This window comes from Penicillium macrosclerotiorum (genome assembly GCF_028827735.1).
Source record: "Penicillium macrosclerotiorum strain IBT 26536 chromosome Unknown utg000009l_segment0_segment0, whole genome shotgun sequence".
NCBI classification, from domain to species: Eukaryota; Fungi; Ascomycota; class Eurotiomycetes; order Eurotiales; family Aspergillaceae; genus Penicillium; species Penicillium macrosclerotiorum.
This window is the reverse complement of record NW_026643088.1, coordinates 663,193-684,484: the sequence shown is the minus strand read 5'-3', so window position 1 is coordinate 684,484 and position 21,292 is coordinate 663,193. Positions and strand designations below refer to the sequence as shown.

The following is a 21,292-nucleotide window of genomic DNA, read 5'->3' as shown; positions in this document are numbered from 1 at the left end:
TTAGGACGGGGAGACGGAGGACTCGGACTCGGTGGGATACATGCGAAACACTAAGTCTGTACAAACGAGCCCTGGGCCACATATCCACAGCCACACACAGCCACAACCACAGACACAGACAGACAGAAAAAAAAACCCAACTAGGGCGAGAGACAAGAGAGTTGCCTACATACCCCAACCCAACGCCGTCGCTGAAATGCAAATGAAGAAGAAGCAAAGGAACAAGGCACAAGATTACCGCCTCCCACACCCCAACCGTGCAAGGTATATTGCAAAAGATAGAAAGATATCAAGGGTATCTCGTCCAGAAATGTAAGCTATTTTTTAAGAGACGGGCAGAGGCATTTTGATAGAGCTGGGTATCGCGGGGAGTGATCACGGGATGAGGATGAGAGATTTAGGGAAGAAAGAGAAAGCGTTATGCATCACGGAGCTAGAAGCAAAGAATTTACATCTCTGCGCATAGGAAAAGGAAGGAAGGGAGGGAGGGAGGGAGGGAGGGAGGGGGGGAGGAGAGGTGGGAAAGGTAAGAAGAGTTGGTCGTTAATTCATGTCGTGAAGGCAAGCCCAAGTTTTGGGTGCGACGGGTCTCTCTGCCTCGAATTTCATGGTTCATGAATCGTGGTCACTCGTTTAGACGCAGAGCTTTGGGACGACTGCGAGGGGGCGTGGGAGTGAGCGCTGGACTGGGAAGCCTGCTTAATGCTGCGTGCCCGGGGCTGAGGATGAGTCTCGCCGGGCATGGGGAGGTCGGGGAGCAAGTCTGGGTCCGAAACGAGACTACGACGGCGCGACAGCACGCCCCCGATCGCCGGGTTCTGCTTCTCGCGGTGGATAGTCCCAGTGGCGGCCCGGCTGCGCCGGCGGTGGCGGCGCAGATACTCATTCGGCACGGGATCGACCTGCTTCTTGACTGCGGGGACCAGGTTGAGGTACAGGGGGAAGATGGCGCCAGCAGCAAACAGAGCCACAATAACACAGTAGGAGTAGTTCTGACCGTGCGTCAAGTAGGCCGCGTACTCGGCAAAGGGGAAGAAGACACCGCCGCTAATGCCCATAGTGAGGAACACTGAGGCGGTCTTGGTATGCCGAGCAGTCCCGCGAAGGGAGATGGCAAAGATAATGCTGAACGCACCGCTTTCGAATAAAAAGACCAGCATCGCCATCGTTGCCGCAGCCGAGCCGGTGGTCTTCATGCAGAGCACGGCGAAGACAATCATGCCGATGTAGGAGACCATGAGGATCCAGCGTGGTTTGAGAAACCATTGTGCAAAGGCAGCTAGGAAGCGGCCTATGGCGAAAACGCTATGGCCGATCGTCAAGAACTCGAAGCCGCCTAGCGTGGTATTTGGATTAACCGCAGCGACGAAGCGTTCGAGGGATGTGGCAAGGACTTCTTGTCCAGCTACGTAGAAGAATTGTGACCAGACTCCTAAGGCAAGAGTGAGCCAAACCACCGGGATCCCGAGGACCTTGGTCATATTATCTTCTCGGCGTCGATTTGCCAATTCCTCCAAGTCATCATCCGAAGCTTCGGGAATCGGGAGATAATAGAATGCTACGGCCAGAAGGACGTCAAACAGAGCAATGCCGAGATAGGCCCATTGTACATCCACCAAAGACGCCACATCCTGCACACCTTTGAACAGGACCTTTTTGGCTAGCAATGGCGACACGACGCTGCCGATGGCCTGTACGCCTTGCGAGATGTTGAGTCGAATTTCCGAATTCTCGAGGGGGCCACACAGCGCAATGAATGGGTTTGCCGCCGTCTCCAGGACGGCAAGACCAAGGCCAACAATGAAGTTGGAAAGCGTGAACGCCGCAGTAGAGGTCAATACGGCAGACGGCCAAAAGATAAGGGTGCCACACGCATAGATACAGAGGCCTGTGATGAACGTGGATTTGAAACCCCAAATCTTCAAGACTGGCCGCCCAATGAGCAACGGTCCCACAACATACCCGCCAAAGTAGGCCCCGTGGAGCCCAAGGGAGTGCCACGAGTCCAGCTTGACAATTGTCTGGAACTGGGTGTTTAGTATGTCAAGAAAACCATATGCGAAGCCCCATAAGAAGAACAGAAGGGTAGTCAATGCAATCGGCGCGATGGACTCTCGGTTGTTCAGTTTCAGCATGCTCTCTGGGTTCTTCATATTGACGAAATCGAAGAATGTGATATCGGGTGGGTAGGACGCGCTGGTATGCGTGTTGGCTTCGGTGTCCGCAGGGCCATTCCCCGGGTGGCCCAGGAAATCTAAAATACCCATGGGCGTATTTGAGCTTTGGCGTCGGGCAATGCTACTGCCGCTTCGGGTTTGAGAGGGTTTGCTGCCAGTGCTGTCGGATGGAGAGGAAGCCGGAGACGGACCATTGGAATTTGGTATCACGGCGGGTTGGGGGACCGCGACCGGACTGTCTCCAGTGGCGTAGTTGTTGAGAGGGCTGGAAGTCGGGTCATCGGTGTCTCGAATCAATTTCGGTACGAGGCGGGCGACCAGCGGTTTCAGACTTGGGACGCATGCACATATCACCGAGACGTTGACTTCCACGGCGGACCACATGAAAGAAAGCGAGACATACCCTGTAGAGCAGAGCCATTGTAGTTAGCTTCGTGACATCCAATGAAAATATCGCACCAAAGGAAAAGTAGAAAGAAAGGTATATCCATACAGCTGAAATCCGCGCCGCCGAGATTCTGTATGTGGATCGATTTCAAGGCTAATTGACGAGAAGTGGCGGCTTGTTGGAGGAACGCAATGCGGATGACATCGACCACGGCCACGAAGAAACCAAAGCTGAAGGTGATTATCAAAATCACCTTTTGCTTTTTAGGAAGCCGCATCTGCGTCAGAATGGGCATAGGAAGGAAAAGAATGGCCAAGTCGGTGATAATATTGACGGGAGAGGAGGACAGGTAGAGAGTCACAATGTCGGTACACTTCGCATAGGAAGGGACTGTTGAGTGGAACGCGGCGGACACAGGACGGCACTGAAAGACGTTGACCATGGTCAGTGCGAAGCCAGCGGCATTCACCACGGCCAGTGTAACATAGTTGGCCCATCGAAAGACCTTTTGGTTGCGAGTCAAGGTCAGGTAGAACACCAAAATGGATGTTTTGACGGCCATCAGTGCTGGATTCTAGGGAGTGAGAGAAATGAGCATCCTAGGGCTGATGTTGTCCAGATCTATTCATGAGGAATAGAGAGGCGGAGAGACAGAGAGAAAGACACTCACGTAGAGGACGGTGAAGACATAATTCGCTTTGTTGAGCGCCTCTTCGTTTTCGGGCAGAATGTCGTACGAGTGTAGACCAAGTCCTTTTTTCGTCGCATAGAAAAGCGAGAAGGAGAAGCCGAAATCAATGATCTAGTGCAATACGAATTAGCGAGCCAGGAACGTAAAGTAGAAAGTCATAGTCCAGCCAGTCGCGAAAATGCGCGGATTGCTCCTCGGGGGTCACAACAAGGGCTAGCCCAATACAACCCCGGACACATGCAGGGACGGCGTCAGATCCGACCTACCCATGCGACCAACATGAAATAATCGTGTAACCCGACCCTGCGCACGACGAAGACGCGCGAGATAAACCGAAGAGCGACGAAGACACTGGCGATCACGAAGAAGGAGATTGAGACCCCCAACGTGGCGGGTTGGCGGCTCGCCATCACGGCTGCTGGCGCGCGCACCGCGTGGGTGGCGGACGGCGCACGATCGTAAACTGCTCAATATAGCGAGAGAGAATGGAGTTCCAGGCTCATCAATGCATTGGGGACGGCGGAGGACGAAAAAGAACTGTGAGTCCAGCCAGGACTCCATGGTCTTGGGGGTGAGGCAGACTGGGCTTTGCGGTTTTTTGTCCTTCGCACCGACGAATCCGGGGTAAGCCCGGGGAGTGGGGACCCGCTTGGTTTCGGAGAGCGCACAGTAGCGAGGCAGCCGGGCTGAGGATAGGAGGGCAGGGGCCGACAGGGAGGTTGAAGAGACAGTTGAAATTGCTGAGCTTGTTGGAACAGGAGAAGAGAAAGATTGGGAAGGGGGATTTGGGAAAAGTTGGGGAGGGGGAAAGACGAGGTGGAGTGTTGGCGAATTGAGGATCGAGTCATTCCTGGCTTCCCCCGCCGCCGCGACCGGGCGCCTCTACCAACCATGTCCCTCTTTTTCTTTTTCTTTTTGATTGCTGGTCTTTGTTTTTACGAGAGAGACGACAGCAGCATCCTGTTTCGGACGATTCTAAGTCTATGGCCAGATCCCCGAGGTCAAGAGCCCCGGAGTCATTTGAACGCGACGGGCAATTGAAGGGGCGAAGGTAGACGGGGTAGAAGCGCGCTTATTGTGGACTCGACGGTGACGTTCACCGCTGGTCTGCGCTTTCGCGCTCCGTCTTTGCTCTCTTGCGCTCTTGCTCTCTTGCTCTCTCTCTCTCTCTCTCTTCTCTCTCTCTCTCTCTTCTCTCTCTCTCTCTCTTTTTCCTCCCGCCGGTGAACAGCTCTGGAGCTGCTTGATATCCCTTGATTCGCTCTCTTTCGACTGTCTGAACCTCCCCCTGCCGAGCCCGCCCCCTTACCCTTGAGCATGCAATGGACGAATGGTCCGCCCAGGAGCTTCCGGAGTTCCCAGTCGCCTCTTGTTCATGCTAGCTTGGGTTCGGAGGCTTGAACCCCTCCCTCGACCCCGTCCCAGAAGCCCATTGGTGGACCATCCTAGCGCGATCCAATCGTGCAGCCCCTCAAAAATCGACTATCCCTGGGTCGCGGAGATTCCTGGGGTAACCGCAACCCTCCCCCAGAGGAGCGGGCCTAACGACCCAGTCCCAACGGGCCCATGACTGGCCGGGATACTTCCGTCCGCCCGAGATCGGCGGGGGACTGGCAGTCCACCTTTGAACAGCGCGGGGAAGAGAAGAGATGATTTCCTAGAGGCCTCTGCGGTGCTCTCGCGCTTTACGACCGGATGCTGATTGCTCGTATATGCTCTCCCGGGGGGGGGGGGGGGGGGGGGCTTTGCCTCTGTACGCCCATGCGGGGTCCGTCCAAGAGATGCCTCAACTCTAGAACAGACTGCTTGCGATGACAACCAATGTAGCCATGCGAGGCTCCCTTCCACTACCCGGGGGGGGTTCTGTAGACCGGAAAGCTGTTCGTGAAGAATCTGTAGTCGCGGCATTCAGCCATCCCTTCTAATTCCCTGGACCTCGTTGCTGTGGTCGGAAAACCCGCCATCATTCCCAGATCTCCACTCTCGTCCCTGATACGTCTCCATCTCCATGTGGTCATGTTGAGATGTAGAGGTAGAGAGGTGTACACAGCACGATCGATATATCAAATAGACTCCCCCAATCGCATGTATTCCATTTCACACGCTCAGTTCCACCTGCTCCCTCTGACGTGCAGGACTGGGCTTGGCAGCTCAGGGGGTAGGGAAAAGATCTCATCTTATCAGGAGGCTCCCAATGAACCGCCCCTCCTGCATGAAGCCCGAAATAGGTCAATTTGATCCCCAAAAGACCGACGAGAATTGAGGTTCACCGTGTCCCGAGTCTCCAGGCCGTTCACTGCCTTGCAATCGAGCCATGTGATGGCCCAACTTGAGGCGGCCGAGGTGACAGTCGATCTCCGCCAAGATCCTCTCGCTCTTCACGGTAAATAATCAGTCCCCGAGATCATCTTCGCTTTATGCTCCCGGAGTGCAGCACCGCCCGTTAGCTGCTTGGCTGCATAGCTTGGGTGACGTCTGCTGCCCCTCTGCTTTCTCGCTGCCCCTAATCGGCCACCACTAAATCCCGACACGAGGGCGAACTGGCGGTCGATGGAGTTGATCCATAGGCAGGAGACCTGCGTGAACTGCCGTATGCTCGAATAATATGCAAGAGTGGATCGCTGTAGCGTTCCAGACGCCTCGACGCTTGATATCCATCGCTGAGGGGTTCAAGCACAAAGTTCTGAAGATCCCTCTTCGCTTATTTCCTGGATTACTCTGTGCAGCTGCAGGAACGCATTCTGACCCTCAGCGGAAGGTAGGATCGTCTTGCAGCGCAAATATACGTGCAGATATCCCCGGGGCAGGTTTTGGTGCCGGTCTCGAAATGGAGAGTATAAAGACATGGCAACTGTCTGAGCTCCTACCATCCTTCCATCGCATTCCGCCCACTCTGTTTTCTCATCCTCCCTTGCCCTTCTGGGTTCGCACAGGGCGAAGCACAGAACCCTCTGCTGAAAGAAAGCCACCGTCGAGATGAAATCGGTGCCCCTTGTGACTGCGCTCGCCTTACAGACATCCTTGCGCGGGGTTGTCGCGAACTCTGCCGATAGCTGGATCTCCACGATCTGGGATGACTTCAAAGAAGCCGTGGACTGTGCCAGCTGCCAGGTATGCCGTCATGCATGCGCTCAACCACTCGAGGAACATCAGTTAACGAGGCTAATGTGAGGGGTTTGCCAGGTTCTCCTAGGCGGCCTTCAACTAGTCGCCGGCTTTGGCGAATCGTTCATGGTGGATGTTTTGACCGGCGTCTGCGATATCAGCGGTGTAAGTACTCTGAGCCTTCCACTTGGGATCGTTTCACCTGCAACCTCTCATCACAGATACCCACATGTTCTAACTACAATATGTAGGCGGAAGATTCAGATGTCTGTGCTGGCGTCATCGCCAATGAGGGCCCGGCGGTGTATTACTCCCTTCAGAATTTGAAGCTCGGCTCTCACACGGCGAAGACCTTCTGTGCAAGCCTGGTCGGTCTCTGCAACTATCCTGATGTGCGCCCCTACACATTGTCATTCCCAACGTCTAAACCGCCAACCCATCGACCTCCACCCAGCGGGCAGCCCGCCATTAAAGTGGTCCACTTTAGTGACACGCACGTGGACCTTTCATATGAAACCGGTTCCAACTATGACTGTTCGAAGCCAATCTGCTGCCGAGTCTACAGCGAAGACGATGCTCCTGGCAAGACCTCCTCGCCATGTGGGCCGTTTGGGAATCCCAAATGTGATCCTCCACACCGGCTGCAGGAGAGTATGATGACTGCCATCGCCGACCTCAACCCAGCGTTCTCTATCTACACGGGCGACGTGGTAGCGCATGATGTTTGGCTTGTCAACAAGTCGGAAGTCCTTCAGGACTTGAATGCAACCTACGGCGCAATGGAGTCTCATCTTGGCCAAGTCTATGCAGCCCTGGGCAATCATGATGCGGCACCTCTGAACCTCTTCCCATCCGACAACATCCCCAGCGAATACAATCCCCAATGGGCCTACGATGCCCTGGCAGCCGACTGGATGGCATTGACTGGGATTCCATCGGTGCAAAATGCTAATGAATATGGCTCCTACTCCGCTATCCACCCAGGCAGCAAGCTACGCATTATCTCTTACAATAGTATCTTCTACTACAAGTACAATTTCTTCGCCTATACCGAGCCCATGGAATACGACCCAGACAGCCAACTCACTTGGCTAATTGAAGAACTTCAAGCTGCCGAGACTGCTGGTCAACGTGTCTGGCTCATCTCTCATATTCCCCCTGGCAACGCCGACCATTTCCGTGACCACTCGCACTATTTCGACCAGATCGTACAGCGCTATGACGCCACTATCGCTGCTCTCTTCTTCGGCCATACCCACACCGACGAGTTCCAAATAGCCTACGCCAACTATAGTGCCCGTAGCTGGGACTCTGCAACCGCCATGGGCTACGTCGCGCCCTCCATGACGCCCACCTCCGGCCCGCCCTCTTTCCGCGTCTACGACATCGACCCTGTCACTTTCGCCGTCCTCGACTTCACCCAGTACATCGCCAACATCACAGATCCAGCCTTTCAAACTTCCCCCGCCTGGACCCCCTACTACTCCGCCAAAGCGTCCTATGGGGCCGCGCTCACCCCGCCAGTAACTGACCCTGCTGCCGAGCTTACCCCAGGCTTCTGGCACAACGTCACCGTCGCCATGCAGCAAGATGACGCCGTGTTCCAGGCCTTCTGGGCCCGCCGCACGCGCGGCTTCAACGTGCCCGCGTGCACTGATACCTGCGTCTCGCAGGAGATATGTGCCCTGCGTGCCGCAGACGCGCAGTACAACTGTGTCGTGCCGACGCCGGGCTTCAGCTTCTCCAAGCGAGACGGCGTCCCAACGACACGCTTCCAGCCGGAATGTAACCACGCCGGCATGGCGCCACTGTTGGCCAAGATTGCGCGGCGGGCGCACGAGGCGCGGAGCGAGGCTCCCTCGGAGAGATAGTGAGGGACTGGTTATACGGGCAGAGGCGGGATGAGAGGGATGGGGGAGGATGTATAAGCCAAGTATAGTAGTATATTATATACCTGCATGGGCGATAGAAGAACAGCATTCAGTGTTCATTTTAGTTGAAAAGAGGAAGAATTCACAGTATGTTCCATTGCATTAAGACGCTTCTCTGGGGCTCCACTCTCTACAAGTATTTAAATATTCGCCCTTCGTCCGTCAAAGGGCTTCCAATGACGATTATGACTAAGGCCTAAAATTTCGGTATGTACAGGTACATATACAAACAATGACGCGAACGAGTCGGGTCCATTTGATTGAGAGCATGATAGACATCCATCCCCTCTCCATTTCTCCCCATCTCACAAGTCATAAGTTGTCCCGGGATCGGCGGGCAATAGCGCCTGTTTCTCAAGCATCGCCACAAGGTCATCGTCCATCATGAACTCGCCTAGCTCCATCCCGAACGGTGATAGCCCGAAGTCTGCGGCCGGCAGGGAACCCCGGGACCCGACAAGCACGGGACCGGCCACGTCCGAGCCCGAGTCTGAACCGCCGGGGTTTCTCTCTAATGGGCATGAATTAGCTCGGGTTCCTCGGTCCCTTCCCCCCGGGGCGGGAGGGAGGAGGGGAGACAACGTACCAGGGTCGACGAGGATCTTGGTGAACTGCTCCAGATAGTACCTGCAGCGGTCGATCATGCGGTTTCCGTCGTCGAGCTTGGAGAGCGCAGTCACTGCACGGCTGGGGTATTGCTGGGATTCTATCGCGTGCGCGGGCATGGGGCCGTCGCTCAGACTTGCGTCGCGGTTGACCCAGATGGCGCCGATGACGACGAGCGCGGCGTTGAATGCTGGCGAGGTGCGTGGAGCGTTAGCGACGATGGAGTAGAACACAGATTGAAAAGCCCAGTCACGGCCAGGGACGGTCAGAAGGGCGAGGGGGAGACGTAGACGTACTGTAGTATAGCGAGAACCACCAAGCGCCGAGCAGGCTCTGTTTCCAGCCCGGCTCTGACACGACGCGGTGAACAATGTCGATGATTTGCATTGCCGACTCGGTACAGATGGTCATGCTGTTCTGGCCGATCTGCTGGAGCAGTTTTAGGTCCTGCGGGTCGCGGTTGGGTGTCCTGCTGGCAGCTATGAACTTGACGAGGACAGGGCGGTGGAGGAGGACGCGCAGGTTGAGGTAGCGCAGGGTAAGGATGACACGGAATTTCCAGGAGAAATACTGGAAGTTTGATGAGAGCTGCTCAGGAGGCATTTCGTCAAGGGTGGCGGTGGACACGAGCTGGAGGGATTGAACCAGCGAGCGCTCCCATGAGAAGAGGTTCTGCTCCATGCTGAAGATGTGAGCGACTGTTTCGGTGACGGATAGGGGGGACCCGCAGCCAATATTTTGGCCGTATAAAAGGTCTAGTACGTTCCATAACTGTTTATATAGCGTTCTTGGGAGGGATGGCTGTTAATACAAATGGAGAGTAGTTTGGGGCTACAACATACATGGTCGAGTTGAAAAAGGCAACACTGAGATAAGAGGTCTCGTCATCGATGAATGCAGATGACTTTTCAAAATCTCGTTTAGAGGGTAGCTCAAGCTTCACATAGCTGTCTGGAATCGAACTCGGTCTTCCGAATGTCATACTCAGGGTTCTAATGAGTCAGCATCTGGTATCGTTGTGCCGAGACTTTCGCTACTAGCTTACCTATCGAGTACAACGCACCCGTACCAAGTTCGTTTGCGAGTTTCTTGCTCGAGGGCCGAGAAGGCCTTAGATGCGTTTTGGGAATGCAGTCCAAGCTGGAGTGCAGCTTTGACTGCTAGTCCGTGGACTGTCCAAGCCTGGACAGATTTCTGTGTTCCCTGGAGATACTGTCCCATCAAGAGCAAAAATTGGACTAGGACTGAATTAGTGGATGGGTATTACATATGAAGTGACGTGGAACTCAGAGCCCACTATGGGTTATCCAACCTACCAACTTCTAGCGTTGTTCCGCGCAGGATCTCACTACTGCATAAGCCTAGACCCCGCTGGTAGAAGACATCAGATTCTGCAATTCGCATATCTGCCTTCGCGCCACCTGGCACGGCAGTGATAGTCGACATGGCCAGCACCATATTCAACAGGCCCAGCCATGTCTTTCGCACTTTGGTGAAGTTCTCCCGCACCATCTGATGATACGTCTCCAGGAAGATTGGCGGGTAGATATACGGGAAAAGAAGTCCCGTATTAGAGAAATAGCGATAGATCCGCGCTATCGTCTCTGACTGATGCGGCAATGCAAAAATATTGACTTTCGGGCGTTTATCATGGCCGGCCATCTGGGGTGGTACCGACGGTGGCCGTGAAGCGCTCACGAAGCCTCCCTCTGCGGCCCCAGGTGACAGGAGATATCCCTGCTGAACAACTGCTCCAGAGAGATGTCTCAAGAATGCGATATTTGATGAGGGACCTAATCGATCGTCAATTAGCCACGGATCGGTCTCCCATCCAGACCAGCGTGCTAGTCCAAAAGAAACTATACCGAAGAACCCCGAATCCTCTTCTTCTGCGAACGTCATCGCGCCCATCGCATCCACCGAGTCCTCCGTCCCGATCAAGTCTGGCACCGAGACCACTCGCTGCGCATGTACTTCCTCCTCAGGGCTTCCATCTACTTTGCCGCTCTGCATGCGGTCCACCCGGCCGGTCAGTCCACTAATCTCATCGCGAACCCCCAAAACCGACTCTTCCAGCCTCTTCACCCGGTCCTCTAGGCCGTGCAAGTAGTCTTTCTGTACAATGACATTGGTTGCCGTCGTTGGCGGCGTATAGACACACTCAAAGCCCAGATCCCGGCACAGCGAACACCGGGGCCGGGTGCCGTCGCAGCGGGACTTACGGGTGCGGCATGCATCGCAGGCGACCGCCACGCGACGCCGCTTGGATGGGGGTGCTTGGGCAGTATCATGATCAGGCGATTCGGATGGGGCCATTGATTTCGTTTATCGTGCTTCTGGCAGGCCGGGGAGGCCGGGGTTGGCGCGGGCGATCAAGTTCATGCGATTAGAGCGGGCGGGGAACGGTCGGAGATAGACATTGGGAAGCCGGGGCACGGGCGGAACGAGAGAAATTGTGGAGTTCCGTCACGCCGGTGGTTGACCCGAGGTTCTGGATTATTGTTGGTTGAATATCCTTGGAACCCTGGATTGTTGATAGATGGAAGGATATCATCATATCGATAACGTATCCAGGACGTAGCATACAGTCTCGCGGGGTTCCAAGTGCGGGCGGACTATAGAGTTAATCAAGTTAAAAGTTATCAGATTTAATCGGAAGCCCGCGTAACCTCAGCGCATCAGTTCCAATAGCCCGTGGAGGCAGACAACAAAGTCACAAATCTGTTTTCCATCTATTTCACCCCCCTTCTCTATACAAGCCAAGGAAGCCATGATACAAAACATGTAAAAGCGATCTCCAAAATGGGCCCCCCCCCCCAATTCCCCTCATATTCACTAAACCTGAAACCTGCACCTCAAAGCAAACTTCAAGGCTTTCTACACTCAATTCCAACACTAGCGAATCAGCATAAATCGAAAACAATGTTTCTGTTATAAGACCTGATAGGACCACTGCATACACCGAACCCTTCCCCACCCACATCAGCCGATTCTAGTGCTTTATTCTGCATGAGAGCCATGCGCCATGTACACGAATAGGACGCGGCGACTAGGCGCCAGGCCTGTTCCCGGCCCCCCCCCTCCCCCGGCCGGCGCATTCTTCTGCCTTCCCACTGGCAGGAATCCTGCAGATGTATGTGCATCACGGCGGCGGAAGCAGTCATACTCACCCGGGAAGATCATGCAAGCTCGCGAAACGGGGGACCCTGATTCGATGTGTACACGAGTGGTGTCATTGTATGGCATGACGTGGAGGGGTAAAGGTGGGGAATGCACACAGAAAATTAGGAACTTAGCCCTTACGAAAGAACACAAGGGAAGAAGATTCGCGAGATCTACAAATTGGCTGACTTTTGGCGATACGCCACGGATTACTTAGGAGGAGGCGTATGTCTACATTACGAATGGAGAAGATACGAGAGAGTTACAGGGGGAAAAAAGTGAAAAATTGTATTTGCCGGTCTGCGGATAGCAGCGGTATCAAGAACAGGGATCGTGAATTCGTATCGGCGGGCATAATGGCAAGGACAAGGGGAGTCGATGAGAATGAATAGGCCGGCCCAGCCGAACTATTCGTCCGGACATCCGTCTCCTAATCCCTGCCATATGCGGTGCGCAACTGTCTTCTACTGAGACATCTCTTTTTGTTTTGTAGTAAGGAGATAAATAGAGGTGGAGCTTCACACTCTAGATCTCAAGATGGGCACTGCCTCGAGAAAGAATGAACAAGAAAGAAAAGGGAGGCTCGACAAGAGATGTCGGCCCAGACAAGAAAGAGAAAAAGAAAAGGAAGGTTTACGCCTTAACACAATACTGGTATCCCTTCCAGAGATTTGTGCAGGCGTCGTCCAAACCCGGATTCCAGCCTTGGAGTTGGGACGCAGTGATGCCGTATTGCACCTCGACCTTGCGGCAGTAGTCGCCCTTAACAACAGTGTAGTACTGCTCGCAAGACGAAGTGGCATAGGGGTACAAGGGAGCCCCCGAGGCCGACGCGGACGGGGTGGCCGTGGCCGTAGGAGTTGCGGTGACGGTTGGGGTTGGAACAATGGTGACGGGCTCCGAACCACCAGTCTGAACAGGCACGCTAGGCGTGGTGGTGGGCGTGAAGGTATCCGTAGGCTCAGCAGCGGTGCTGGAGGTGCTGGTGGCAGTAGAGGTTGCAGTGGAGGCAGTTCCTGAGGAGCTGCCGGAGCTGCCAGAGGAAGAGCTGCCGGTCCACGAAGAACCAGTGAGGCTACCGATAGTATCCGGGTCACAGCTACTGGTGCCTTCGGACCAGCCCAGGAGACGGTTGGCGACGTCCGAGACGTAGCAGTGCGTGGCACCACCAGCGCCGAGGTTTCCACTGGAGTCAACCGAGCCGGAATTGTAGCAGCGAGCGGCCTTGTAGTAGGCGGTAGCATCGGTGCCATACTGAGCCAAGCACTGCTGGAGGCCAGCACCGGCGGAGGTCCCGCCAGCGCCATCCTGAATCATTTGCTTGATCTCGGACTCGATGCAAGGAGTGGAGACCTCACTGCCCGAGTTGCAGGTACCAGTACCATCGTGGGATTGCATGAGACCCGGATTGGTCACGCCGTTGTCGGTGGTCGGGACACGGACACAGCCGTTGCTTTCTTGCATCACGATGGCCAAAATGAAACGAGCATCGACACTGGTGGACTCGGCCACGGACTTGATGGAGCTCTTGATATAACCCATCTCCTCCTCGGTAGGGTTCTCAACACTCCACTGCGAGCAGCTGGAGCTCATAACGTCCTTATTGCTCTCGAACCTGGCATTTCAGTCAGACCTTCAATCTTCAATCTTCACATGAGCTCCATTTGGGGGAGAACCACATACATGGTTTCAAAGTCCGAGATCCATTCAGAGATGCTGGGCCACCCATCGGAAACTAAACCGTCACCGCCAAAAACGGCAGCATAAGTGTTGGTACTGCGTCCACTGAGGGAATGTTTGGACGCCACTGTATCGACAGACGAGCTGAAGAGAGAGGATGCGACTGGAGCCCCAGAAATGAGGGGGAGACTGCCAGCAGCCAAAAGCTAGCGAGATCGGTCAGTTTGAGGTTCTCGAGGACAGGAAGGATACGACTCCATTGTCAATATCCGAGAGAGATCACATACGAATGGAAGGGTGAACATCGTTGCTGAAGAAAGGAGTGCCCAGCACGAAAAAAGAGAGTGAAGAGAAGACTTGCTTGCTCGAAAGAAACAAAGAGAATCAAGAGAGCGGACGAAGGGTCTATATGTACATGCACCGGCCCAATGCCCTCCATCCCGTCACTTTGGACCAGGGGAGTTTTTTTTCTACTCGTTCTTCTTTCACTCCACTTCCCCTGTACGATGGTGGAGACACACCAAGCTCATCGGGTAATTAACGTACAGAAGAGTTACCCTTCTCAGCAACGAACGGGGAGGATTGTATGACGATCCAATGGCTGGCCAGCATGCACCTTGCGTTGCAGAGGCTGAAACACACTCAACATCCCCTGGCGGCGGAACAGGGCCCGAGAGTTGGCCCTGAGGGGAAAGATGGGCGCCGGTGGGCGCCGAGCGGGGGTTCTCTTCGCTAGTTTCAGGTCCCCCCGTTCTGGGCACCAGGCCCCATTGTTCAGGGCTCACGCCGGGGCTCAGTGGTCGAGGGGCGCGACCTTGCGTTCGAGACCCACCGAACACCGCGCGGTGGCCTCGCGGGGTCGTGTCATTGGGCCGCGAGCCTTGATCTTCGCTCAGCCCTCAGCTCCCACGGCCGCCAATGGGGATCTCCGGTGGCGGAATCGCGGTGATGACGGGTTTCCCCCCCCAATATACCCTCGGATTCTATTCTATACTCTATCCAGCAGGTTGACCACTCGAGGAACTCATTGGGACGCCAGAAAAGGCATTGTTTGCGGTCGACTCTTGCAACTATCCATTGGTCTCACATACGCTGTATATCAGATCGGGTCCACCGTATCTACGAAATATAGATCCATAGACAATAAACAGAATGTAATAGACCGCGTGGAATCCCAATGGACCAATCGCTGCTCAGCGACGCCTCGAAATGGCCCATTTTATTTTCTTATTCTCATATTTCCTACTCATCACCCGCAAATTGCTCAATTGCCCCCAGGTCATATTGAACAGTTGGAAAAATGGAATAATAAGAAATATACTAATCAAAATGTGCCGTTCCTCTCGATCGGTATGCCAAATCTGATGGGTGGCGGTTTGTCGGTGGAGCCCACCCTTTCTGGTCGGGGCCCTCGTTTGACCCTGCGGATTGCCCTGCCTTTCGACCCTGCTCGTCCAGGTGAGACGTCCACTGGCCATTCCACGCGACGGCTGGCACTTCCACAAGGACCCCAGTTCAGCCATCGTCTTCCCGTCTCTGATCCCCTATTTCGCTCCCCCCCCCTCCTCCCTATATACTGTCCCCCGAGACCGAGGTTTTCCACCTGAGACCCGGACTGAGACCTATACCAAAACTTCTATCAAAGTCCAGACCCATCGATTATCCCCGGCCCAATTCCTAGCCCCCAAAAATGGTTGAGTGTGGTGGGTGACGCACTAGGTCAGTCGGTTGGTGGTATCCGAGTAGACCGTCTCACACTAGTCTTTACTGTATGCCCTCTAGCGGGCCCCAAAGTCTTGGTACTTCAACCATCTCGCGAAGATCGCGCGCGTATGCATTTCCAGTCACAAATTCCCTCTCACATCTATGTACATTGCTGATTGCAGTGGCATGTAACCGGGGCGCTAAATTTCTCTTTGATTTCTTTTTCCATATTCATTTACTCCCTTTTTTTCCCCTACCGATGACGTGAGGCGTAGCACAAATACAATGCGGAGTACCGGGCGCAGTTTTAACCTGCCCTGTGCGATTTGCTTGCGCGTTGGTGCAGTGGGGCGATCAAAGGAAAGCCCTAGAAACAGAAAGGATTCGGGGGCACGCTATCGACATGAAGAACAGAGTGTGACCCTGTGACGACGGAGTATCCTATCCGATAATTTGATTGGCATTGCACGCAGTGACACGATGGCCCTCCTGTAATTATATTCCGTGATCAAATACGAAGTCCCACGCCCATGTTGCGGGTCCCAAATATCCAAGGTCGACAAGAAGAAAAAGATGGACAGCATCTCGATCGGCAAAGTCCAGATCGTTCTGCTTTGTGGCTTTCTAGGTTTCTAGTCCGACACCAGTGTCTCAACATCCATTTGCTCTGACCGATAGAAACCCAAGGCATCCAACATGGGCCGATCGTCAAATCGGTACAGATACACCTCGGCCCCGTTTGCCGCAAAATGCTGGTACTTGTACCACGAGGGGATGCAGAATGTATCACCTTGCTCCCACACATACTCTTGGTCACCGATGACAGAGCGTCCATGGCCCGTAATGACATGGTAGACTGACGAGGTGGTCTCGCGACGGGACGGCGAGGCCGCCCCGGCCGCAATGTGCTCTGCGCAACCCCCAAGCACACGGCTCACTGGATATATTAATTAGCTGCTAGGATTCCATGTGACCACGGGCCAAACGGTCAGGGGCCGAAGGGTTTGGTAAGGGTGCTCTTCTTACCTTCCCGTCCATCCGCTTTGAGATAGCGACTCGTAGCCCATGGCCCCGACATGGCATCCAGACGAGCCTTCATCTCGGCCCAGGGGTACACCAGGGGCGATGTGGTACTATCAACATCATCGGCTGGGTACCGCGGCTGATTGTAGTGCTCGACAAAGTGCACAGGGAAGTGCCGGAAATTGGGCAGGTCCAGCCCATCCAGCCAGACCATGGGACCCGACCCGTCCTTGCCGTGGTCGTGGTAGTTCCAGGTCGGAGTCAGGATCACATCGCCACGCTGCATCTTGATGCGGCGGCCATGAACAGCGGTGAAGCCGCCGGTGCCCTCGATGATGAAGCGCATCGCAAACGCGGTATGCCGGTGAGCGCGCGCCGTCTCATTTGGCATCACCAGCTGCAGACCCGCATACAGCGTGTCCGTCGTATAAGGGGCATCTTGAACGGGTGTTCAGTTGGGTACTTGGCAGTTTCAGATGGTGGATAAGCTCACCTCGAGCGGGGTTAATCAACATCAGGACCCGGCGTTCGGCTTGGGATTCAGGGACCAGCTTGCCGGCGCGCTCTAGGTTGGGACGGATGGCCTTGTACTTCCATACATTGGGGATGGTGGTCGGATTTGGTGCTGGAGGATTCAGTCTTGCCATCTGTTTCCATAGAGGGAGAGTCTTGCTCGCCTCCAAATCAGCGAGTAGCTTCTCCTCTGAGTCTACCACCGTAGTGGCGATTTGTTCTGTTAACGACATGGTGAAAAATGAGAAATATGGTCCGGAAAGCTTTGCCTCTACTGAAATCGACAAATCTCCAATTAGAATTGTACTATTATGGGTAGAGAAAGCACCCCAATATTATATCCAGACGTCAATTCTAATGAAGCCTGCTCCTCATAGGCGCCGGGGTTACACCGGGAACGCATCCCCGCGCGTCGGTCGGAAGCAGCGGGGAAATATGGGGTTATAAGCTGTCTGAAAACAAGAGGAGTTGTCGAATCACAATCAATATTCCTTCTTTCTCTTCCATAATCAAATAGGAATTATCAGAAAATGCCATCAAACGGTCAAGACCCCGATGCGCCTCCGCCGTCTTGTTCTCTGAAGGTCAGTTTTGTATAGAGCCCGATAATCCGGTACAGTCAAAATTAAGAAAATTCGACAGATGCCCACTTACCCAAGTAACTGCCTTGCCTTTGTGAACTCACCCACTGCATTCTCTTCACAAACTCAGTCGGCGGCTCTGCGCTTGAAGGTCATCGTCGTCGGGGCCGGTTTGGGCGGACTGGCAACTGCGATTGCGCTCGCAAGATCAGGGCACACTATCACGATCTACGAGCAGGCACAAGAACTTGGAGAGGTATTTCAAATTTATCCCGTTTATCTATTTCATCTTTCTCTCTCTTTCTCCTCTCTCTCTCTCTCTCTATTCAATATAATAACTAAGGCCTGATAGGTTGGCGCTGGCATCCAAATACCTTCCAACTCCGCCCGTCTTCTAAGCAGACTCGGTCTTGATCCGTACTTGGAAAAGTATGTGACAGAGCCTGAAACAATTTCGTTTCGACGCTGGGAGTCAGGAAAGGTGATTGGGCTCACCAAGCTCATGCCCAACTTCCGGGAATTGTTCGGCGCGCCTTACTATGTCATCCACCGGGCGAACTTCCATGCTGCTCTACACCAACGAGCACTAGAGCTCGGTGTTACGGTCAAGCTTGCATCTCGTGTGGTCAATTATGATCCCCAGGGACCAATTCTGACCCTTGAGGATGGCACATTTGCCTCGGCAGATTTGATAGTGGCCGCAGACGGTGTGATACTATTCGTTCCAGTCCGCTGTGACAGCGTGTGAAGCAATTTCTAATAAATGATTACAGGGGTCAAGTCAATCGCACGAAGCCTAGTAGATCGATCAGGCTGTGAAACCTTACAAAAAACAGGCTTTGCGGCCTACCGAGCCACTGTTGACGTTGCGAAGATGCAAGCAGATCCTGAGGTATCATGGCTACTCGAAAGACCCAGCCTCAACATTTGGTATGTCCCAGTCTTCTCTCGCAATTTCGTACATGGTGCTTATTTTCATCAGGATTGGTGACCAAAGGCATGTCATGACCTACACCATTGGTGCCGGCAAGTCATTCAACATGGTGCTTTCGCACCCGGACGACACCGACCCGTCGACATGGGATCAGACAACAGCTTTATCCGACATGAAGCGCCAGTTCTCGGGATGGGATGCACAGTCGGTACAAAGAACCCATCACATTGATCACCTCCTGACTCTCCTAGGCTGAAAAGGATTATTGGCATGATCGATAAAACCATCAAATGGCCACTGGTCAGCGGGACTCCCTTACAACAGTGGACGACCGGCCGAGTAGTGATCCTCGGTGACGCGGCACACGCCATGCTACCATATATGTCACAAGGTAATCAGAACCGCCCAAATGGAAGAAATTCCCATTCGATCTGCACCATCTAACTAACCATCCTCAGGCGCAGCAATGGCCGTCGAAGACGGTGTCGCGCTAGCGCGGTCTCTGTCCAAGATTACCACCATCTCCGCCATTCCACGAGCGCTGAGCATCTTCGAACGCGTGCGCATCGACCGGGCGGGCAAGATGCAGGAAGCGAGCCTGCTCAATGGAAAGCTGTGGCACTTTGCTGACGGGCCGCTCCAGCGTGCCCGGGACAAGGCCATGGAACCCGAGACGCGGGGCGAGCCTTTCAGTCACAGTCCTAATCAGTGGAGTGACCCCGCGACACAGATGTGGACTTATTTTTATGATGCAGAGTTGGAGATTGATCGAGCGTGGGAGGAAGTATCACATGATCGAAGTAATCTTTAGACGAGAGATATAGGAAGACATAGAACTGAATGCAGATGAAAATGTATATAGTAATAGTATGTACACATTTGACGGAGTTTCTAGCCCTAACCAGGTGCAAGTGAGTACCTCATATAGCGACTGTTAATGAACTCAATTGAATCCATTTTTGCCGACTCGAGAATCAACTATTCGATCCACAGAATCGCGCAATCCGGGGTCCCGGCCCTCCCGATCTATCCCCGACCAGCAGAACCCCTCCATCGACACCATCCAAGCTAGATACATATACCCCTCATTAAACCCCAGCACGTTCGTATTATAACGTAGGACTTTTTTTATTTTTTTTTCTTGCTGTCAGTTCGTTTTTCAGGGTGATTGCTCACCGACAGGTCTCTCGATCCAAAATGCCTCTCCCTTGGAAACGTCTCATTCGCTTCATCGCTACAGATGGCCGCACACTGCGCGGAGAGCCCATCCTTCCCACTCCCACCACAGATCTGGGGCTTATCACGGAAGCCGACAAGCTCCAGGCACGAGTTATTCAAGGCGAGGATATATATGACACAACAGGCAAGACCCAGGTGACAGATGAAGTCGTGACTGTGAAGACCATTCTGGGTCCGCTGGCCCAGAGCGACGTGCCTATTCTGCGATGCGTGGGTCTGAACTATGCGAAGCACAGTAAGTTTGCCTCTTTTTTGCAGTTCAATTTCGATCTATCAAATACGCTCCTGGCCCGGATACGAGCACGAGCTTTTGTGGCTTGAGCCACGGGCAATCCGGGCAGATTCGCAGAGTATAACCATGTTCTCTATATAACACCCGTACGGGATATTGCGCTATCATATCAAAATACCATTCCATAAGTTTTCCCATATCTAACATATTATACAGTCAAGGAAGCAGGGCGTACGCCGCCGCCTTTCCCTTTCATTTTCTTCAAGCCAACCACTACAATCCACGATCACGGTGCACCAGTCGTGATCCCTAAGATCGCGCAAGACGACCAGGCAGATTACGAGGGCGAACTGGTGAGAGAAAAGCACAGCCCCAGACGACACTCATCCAGTCATATCAGGCTCAGGCATCATCATCATCATGAACTGACATTGACTGTCCTAATATAATAGTGTCTGATCCTCGGCAGAGACGCCAAGAACGTCCCAGAGTCCGAAGCCCTCACCTACATCGCCGCCTACACAGTAGGCAACGACATCTCCTCGCGCAAGCTGCAGCGTGATCCAGCCTTTGCAGGCCGCGTCCCACAATGGGGGTTTTCGAAGGGCTTCGATACATATGCGCCGCTGGGCCCGTGCTTGGTAGCGGGCAGCGAGATTGCGGACCCGAAAGCGTTGCGGCTGCGGACGGTTGTGGACGGGGAGGTGCGTCAGGAGGAAGGTGTGTCGGATCTTTTGTTCGACTGTGCGTACCTGGTATCGTATCTCTCACAGGGTACAACGCTGCAGAAGGGCAGTGTGATTATGACGGGAACCCCCGGTGGTTAGTACACTTCCTGGCCTTAGTCTTTTCATGCATTGCTTTGTGTTCTATGCCAAACATTTCCGAACACTGTTCCTGGGAAGACTGGCTTTCGGACAAGCTGGATTGAGCTAATCCTAGAAATAACTTTAGGCGTTGGAGCGGGTTTGAGCCCTCCCAAGTATCTCGTTCCCGGGACACAGATGGACGTGTCGATTGATATCATTGGTACCTTGCGCAATAACGTGGTTTTTGATGATGCTTAGGTAAAATATTTGAGGACACATAATAGGTATGAAGCTTTATAGAGGATAATTTATCTTGTCACTTGTCCGTGACCTGAAGACAAATTATAACAACTTGGTTTGAAGGAGGTGTGTTATCTTCAAATAACACAATTGTATCAGTTTTAGTGACATTGCAAACCTGAACCATGAGATGTGCCCTCCAAGAATTCCCTTGCTGTCTAGAAATAAAGTTTTAGGTATAGAATTCAATACTGCCTGTCTCAAATCTCAAAAAGCT

At 53.6% G+C, this 21,292-nt stretch overlaps 7 protein-coding genes across 7 annotated transcripts; 3 read left to right on the top strand and 4 right to left on the bottom strand.

Moving 5' to 3' along the window:
* Positions 1-605: 605 nt before the first annotated feature.
* On the bottom strand, positions 606-3,666 carry N7462_009421 (putative MFS monosaccharide transporter; the record flags this gene model as incomplete). The annotated part of the gene is made up of 4 exons (XM_057081135.1): positions 606-2,581; positions 2,671-3,139; positions 3,236-3,367; positions 3,523-3,666. 4 exons carry the CDS (start codon positions 3,664-3,666, stop codon positions 606-608), a joined length of 2,721 nt encoding a protein of 906 aa, XP_056929972.1.
* Positions 3,667-6,232: 2,566 nt separating this feature from the next.
* N7462_009420 (sphingomyelin phosphodiesterase) lies at positions 6,233-8,232 on the top strand (the record flags this gene model as incomplete). Its single annotated transcript, XM_057081134.1, has 3 exons — positions 6,233-6,367; positions 6,440-6,526; positions 6,613-8,232. 3 exons carry the CDS (start codon positions 6,233-6,235, stop codon positions 8,230-8,232), a joined length of 1,842 nt encoding a protein of 613 aa, XP_056929971.1.
* Positions 8,233-8,597: 365 nt separating this feature from the next.
* N7462_009419 (putative C6 transcription factor) lies at positions 8,598-11,214 on the bottom strand (the record flags this gene model as incomplete). Its single annotated transcript, XM_057081133.1, has 5 exons — positions 8,598-9,088; positions 9,195-9,685; positions 9,741-9,890; positions 9,944-10,136; positions 10,215-11,214. 5 exons carry the CDS (start codon positions 11,212-11,214, stop codon positions 8,598-8,600), a joined length of 2,325 nt encoding a protein of 774 aa, XP_056929970.1.
* Positions 11,215-12,693: 1,479 nt separating this feature from the next.
* On the bottom strand, positions 12,694-14,045 carry N7462_009418 (LysM peptidoglycan-binding domain-containing protein; the record flags this gene model as incomplete). The annotated part of the gene is made up of 3 exons (XM_057081132.1): positions 12,694-13,675; positions 13,744-13,946; positions 14,028-14,045. The coding sequence occupies 3 exons, from the start codon at positions 14,043-14,045 to the stop codon at positions 12,694-12,696; spliced, it is 1,203 nt and encodes a 400-aa protein (XP_056929969.1).
* Positions 14,046-16,076: 2,031 nt separating this feature from the next.
* On the bottom strand, positions 16,077-17,213 carry N7462_009417 (cupin domain-containing protein; the record flags this gene model as incomplete). The annotated part of the gene is made up of 3 exons (XM_057081131.1): positions 16,077-16,381; positions 16,471-16,905; positions 16,961-17,213. 3 exons carry the CDS (start codon positions 17,211-17,213, stop codon positions 16,077-16,079), a joined length of 993 nt encoding a protein of 330 aa, XP_056929968.1.
* A 409-nt stretch (positions 17,214-17,622) lies between these two features.
* Positions 17,623-19,306, top strand: N7462_009416 (uncharacterized protein; the record flags this gene model as incomplete). The annotated part of the gene is made up of 6 exons (XM_057081130.1): positions 17,623-17,817; positions 17,914-18,268; positions 18,335-18,491; positions 18,544-18,699; positions 18,747-18,886; positions 18,954-19,306. The coding sequence occupies 6 exons, from the start codon at positions 17,623-17,625 to the stop codon at positions 19,304-19,306; spliced, it is 1,356 nt and encodes a 451-aa protein (XP_056929967.1).
* A 386-nt stretch (positions 19,307-19,692) lies between these two features.
* N7462_009415 (fumarylacetoacetate hydrolase family protein) lies at positions 19,693-21,033 on the top strand (the record flags this gene model as incomplete). The annotated part of the gene is made up of 4 exons (XM_057081129.1): positions 19,693-19,969; positions 20,183-20,319; positions 20,419-20,788; positions 20,921-21,033. 4 exons carry the CDS (start codon positions 19,693-19,695, stop codon positions 21,031-21,033), a joined length of 897 nt encoding a protein of 298 aa, XP_056929966.1.
* Between the last annotated feature and the right edge of the window lie 259 nt (positions 21,034-21,292).